The following is a 3,486-nucleotide window of genomic DNA, read 5'->3' as shown; positions in this document are numbered from 1 at the left end:
ATCACCGTTGTCAATGGCTACATCCCGTCCTCTCAGTGAAAATGGTCTTGATGCTCTGTCACAACATCGGCTAATCAGCTGTCGGTTCTCGATCATGTCGGAATAGGATCCATTGATCCTTTTGCGTCTGTCACACGCCCCACAATCGCGAGTTTGAAGCTCGTCACAGTCATTCCTTCCTAGATCCTACTCAGAATACCACAGACAAGGTTTAGACCAAGGTTGTCAAACTCACGAGTCTAGGTAAACTCGTGGAGCTGACCTAGACTCGACTCGTAGACTCGTACGAGTTTACCTATTATACATTTTAAAAATATATATATATATATATATATATATATATATATATCATGTATAATATATATTTACTCAGATATAGACATTCAAACCTAACAATTTCAACATCAAAACACATAATAAATTAACCTAATACTAAAATTACAAGTTACAACAAGTACTTTGGATCACACATTTAAATCCTTCACAAGTATTTATCTAGTTCAACATAAAACACACAATTACACAATCAAAGGTTCATAAGACATAACCAAAACACAAAAGAAAACAACAAAGCAACAATTAAATTTCTAATAAACTCTAAAACTCAAATCCTCCAATATCTTCATCTTCCATGGCATCAACATCATCATCTTCACCATCATCATCAGAAACATCATTTCTTTCAGCCTCAGGTTCAACACGGCCAACAAAATCTTCATCATCATTCACATGTTCATCTTCTTCCTCTATTAAATTTTGTTGTGGATCCCCAATAAACTCATTCTCACCTCCCTCACCCATGTTGAATTCATTACTATTCATACCTGGAATAGCAAATTCATTACTATTTGGATCATCATTAGTATTGTCATTCGTTGGCAAGTGAGAATGCTCAACACTTTCAGCAATATTTTCATTAACATCCTCAGTTATCCACTCATCATCAGAATGCACTGCATCAAATTCAAGTTCTGGACTTTTTCTAATTTGCTTGCCCTTTAACTTCAAATTATACATCACATACACTAAATCATTCATTTTCTTTTGATGCAATCGATTTCTTCTCTTTGTATGAACCTACAAACATATAGTGCCAATAGTTAATAAAAATATAAAAATTAAAATTAAAATAAATAATGAATAGTTCTAAGGAAGTAAGGAATAAGGAATTACCATTTCAAATGCACTCCAATTACGCTCACAACCAGATGAACTACAAGTTAAGCTTAGCACTCGGATAGCAAACTTCTTTAGTTCTGGACAACTATCTCCATAGAAGTCCCACCACTCAGCAGGTAGCATGGTCTTCCTACTACTCTTTGCAGTTTCATTACCAAAGAGGCCTCTAGCATAATGAAAGTCAGGAAGCTGTAGACCAACCTTTTTCCTTTCTTCCTGGTTAGGAACCAGTTTTTTCAAACAACTATATAGACCAATCTTAATGTCAGCATCATCAACCATGAAATTTGGTTCATAGTGATAATGAGGATTAAGATAATACGCAGCTGCATGCAATGGTCTATGCAATTGACTTTCCCACCTTCCATCAATAATTTCCCATATAGGTTCGTAACTAACAATAACAATGCAAATGAATAAAAATAAGAAAATTAAATAAATAACTGAATATAAGAAGAAAACATGGTAACATGATACATTGATAATCAAATATTAAATCTTTCAATTAGTCAAGACTCAAGATTACCTCTTTTTAACACAACCGAAGTTAGTCTTGATTGTTTCTTTGGCGTTTCTCATGCCTTCAAAGATGAAACCCATGGCTGGTTTTTCATCTGAATCAACCAAGCGAAGGACTGTAATGAGAGGAGCAGCAGCCTTGAGGCATATGACAATATTCTTCCATAGCCTACTATCCAAGGCCATGTTTTGGACTCTTATTCCTTCAGGTGTTGATGCAACCTTAGTTGTCTTCCAATCAGCAGAAGTAAACATAGTCATCAATAGTCCTTTATTATCATGAAGACAACTGAGAGTCAAATAGGCAGTGGCGAATCTTGTGGCACCTGGCCGAACCAAGTCCTTTCCCTTTGTAAAATTCCTCAACATGCTAATGAGCATACTCCGAGAGTAGATAAAAGTGGTGATTTTCCTTTCCTTTTTTATGGTTGTTTCATGCACCTTTAGCTTCTTTTCAAAATCCTCTAATATCAAATCTATGCAGTGTGCAGCACATGGTGTCCAATACAAACTTTTTCTAGTCTCCATCATTCTTTCTCCAGCAGCCTTATAATTAGCAGCATTATCTGTAACAATTTGGACTACATTCTCTTCACCAACAAATTCTACGGCATCTTCTAGCATTTTGACAACTTTATCTGTTGTTTTTGAGATGTCAGAAGTGTCCAATGAATAAAGAAAAACTGTTCCTTTAGGGCTGTTCACCAAGAAATTACAAATACTACGCCTTTTTTTATCAGTCCATCCATCCGACATGATTGAACAACCAGTTCTCTTCCACTCTGCTTTAAATTCAGTAAGCATTTCATCAACATTGTTCACTGCTTTCTTTAATTGGGTTTCTCTTAACTCATGGTAAAAAGGGGGTTTGTAGCCAATTCCATATCTCCCAACCATCTCACAAAACTTTAAAAATTTGGGATTCTTAATAACATTGAAAGGAATAGCACTTGTATGGAAAAATATGGCACATTGTTGATCACATTGTTCCTTTAGATCCTTCTTCATCATTTGATTTATTGTTGATTGAACTTGAGCCCCTTTTCCTTTTGTGACAAAGTTGCGAATATCTTTCCCCTTTTGTTGAGAATTGTCCTTCTCCTTTTCTGTTTGTTCAGGATAATCCTCATCATCACTGAATCTTCTCTTCTTCAATGATGCTTCTTTAGCCTCCACACAGACTTTCAACATCACAGCCTTCACTTCTTCAGGTACTGAAGCACAAGGTTCTGAATCCTCTTTAGTACCGGCAAGATGATGCTTGAATCTATAAATCCCTCCGCTTATAGTCTTTGAGCAATAATTACACTTCACTTTTTTACCATTGCCTTGAACATCAATCCCATGTTTCCATCCTATATCACTTCTATTTCCAGTTGCATTTTTTCTCCTAGAAACAGCAGGTGTAGGTCTAGGAACACTAGGAAGCGAAGACCCTGTCCCTGAACCAACATTCTCAGACATTTTGTATTTTTATCCCTAAAAATCAACAACCCAAACAACAAATTCAGACTCAGATTATCCACTAACTAAATTCAGATTCAGATTATCCACTAACTAAATTCATAACTAACACTAGTTTCAGCTACACTTACAACAATAATGTTTAAAAGATGAAAAATTTTCAGCATCATAAGACTTAATCAATAATCATCATTCCAAATGTAGTACAACAAGCAATACTTTTGTGATTCGGAATAATATACCACCCAGTTATGAGTTAACCCAAAAGTCCATTCTCATTGTCATATGAACCCCCTTTGAGGTCATCAATATGATCAAGCATAA

The 3,486-nt window shown here is 35.5% G+C and overlaps 1 protein-coding gene across 1 annotated transcript; it reads right to left on the bottom strand.

The window, feature by feature from the left end:
- Positions 1-369: 369 nt before the first annotated feature.
- On the bottom strand, positions 370-3,162 carry LOC112756960 (uncharacterized). Its single transcript, XM_025805563.1, has 5 exons — positions 1,706-3,162; positions 1,174-1,573; positions 825-1,077; positions 657-713; positions 370-389 (listed from the first exon to the last, which is right to left on the bottom strand). Exons 1-5 carry the CDS (start codon positions 3,160-3,162, stop codon positions 370-372), a joined length of 2,187 nt encoding a protein of 728 aa, XP_025661348.1.
- Positions 3,163-3,486: the final 324 nt, after the last annotated feature.

Source organism: Arachis hypogaea, chromosome 16, assembly GCF_003086295.3.
Source record: "Arachis hypogaea cultivar Tifrunner chromosome 16, arahy.Tifrunner.gnm2.J5K5, whole genome shotgun sequence".
NCBI classification, from domain to species: Eukaryota; Viridiplantae; Streptophyta; class Magnoliopsida; order Fabales; family Fabaceae; genus Arachis; species Arachis hypogaea.
This window is presented reverse-complemented; position numbering and strand designations above follow the sequence as displayed.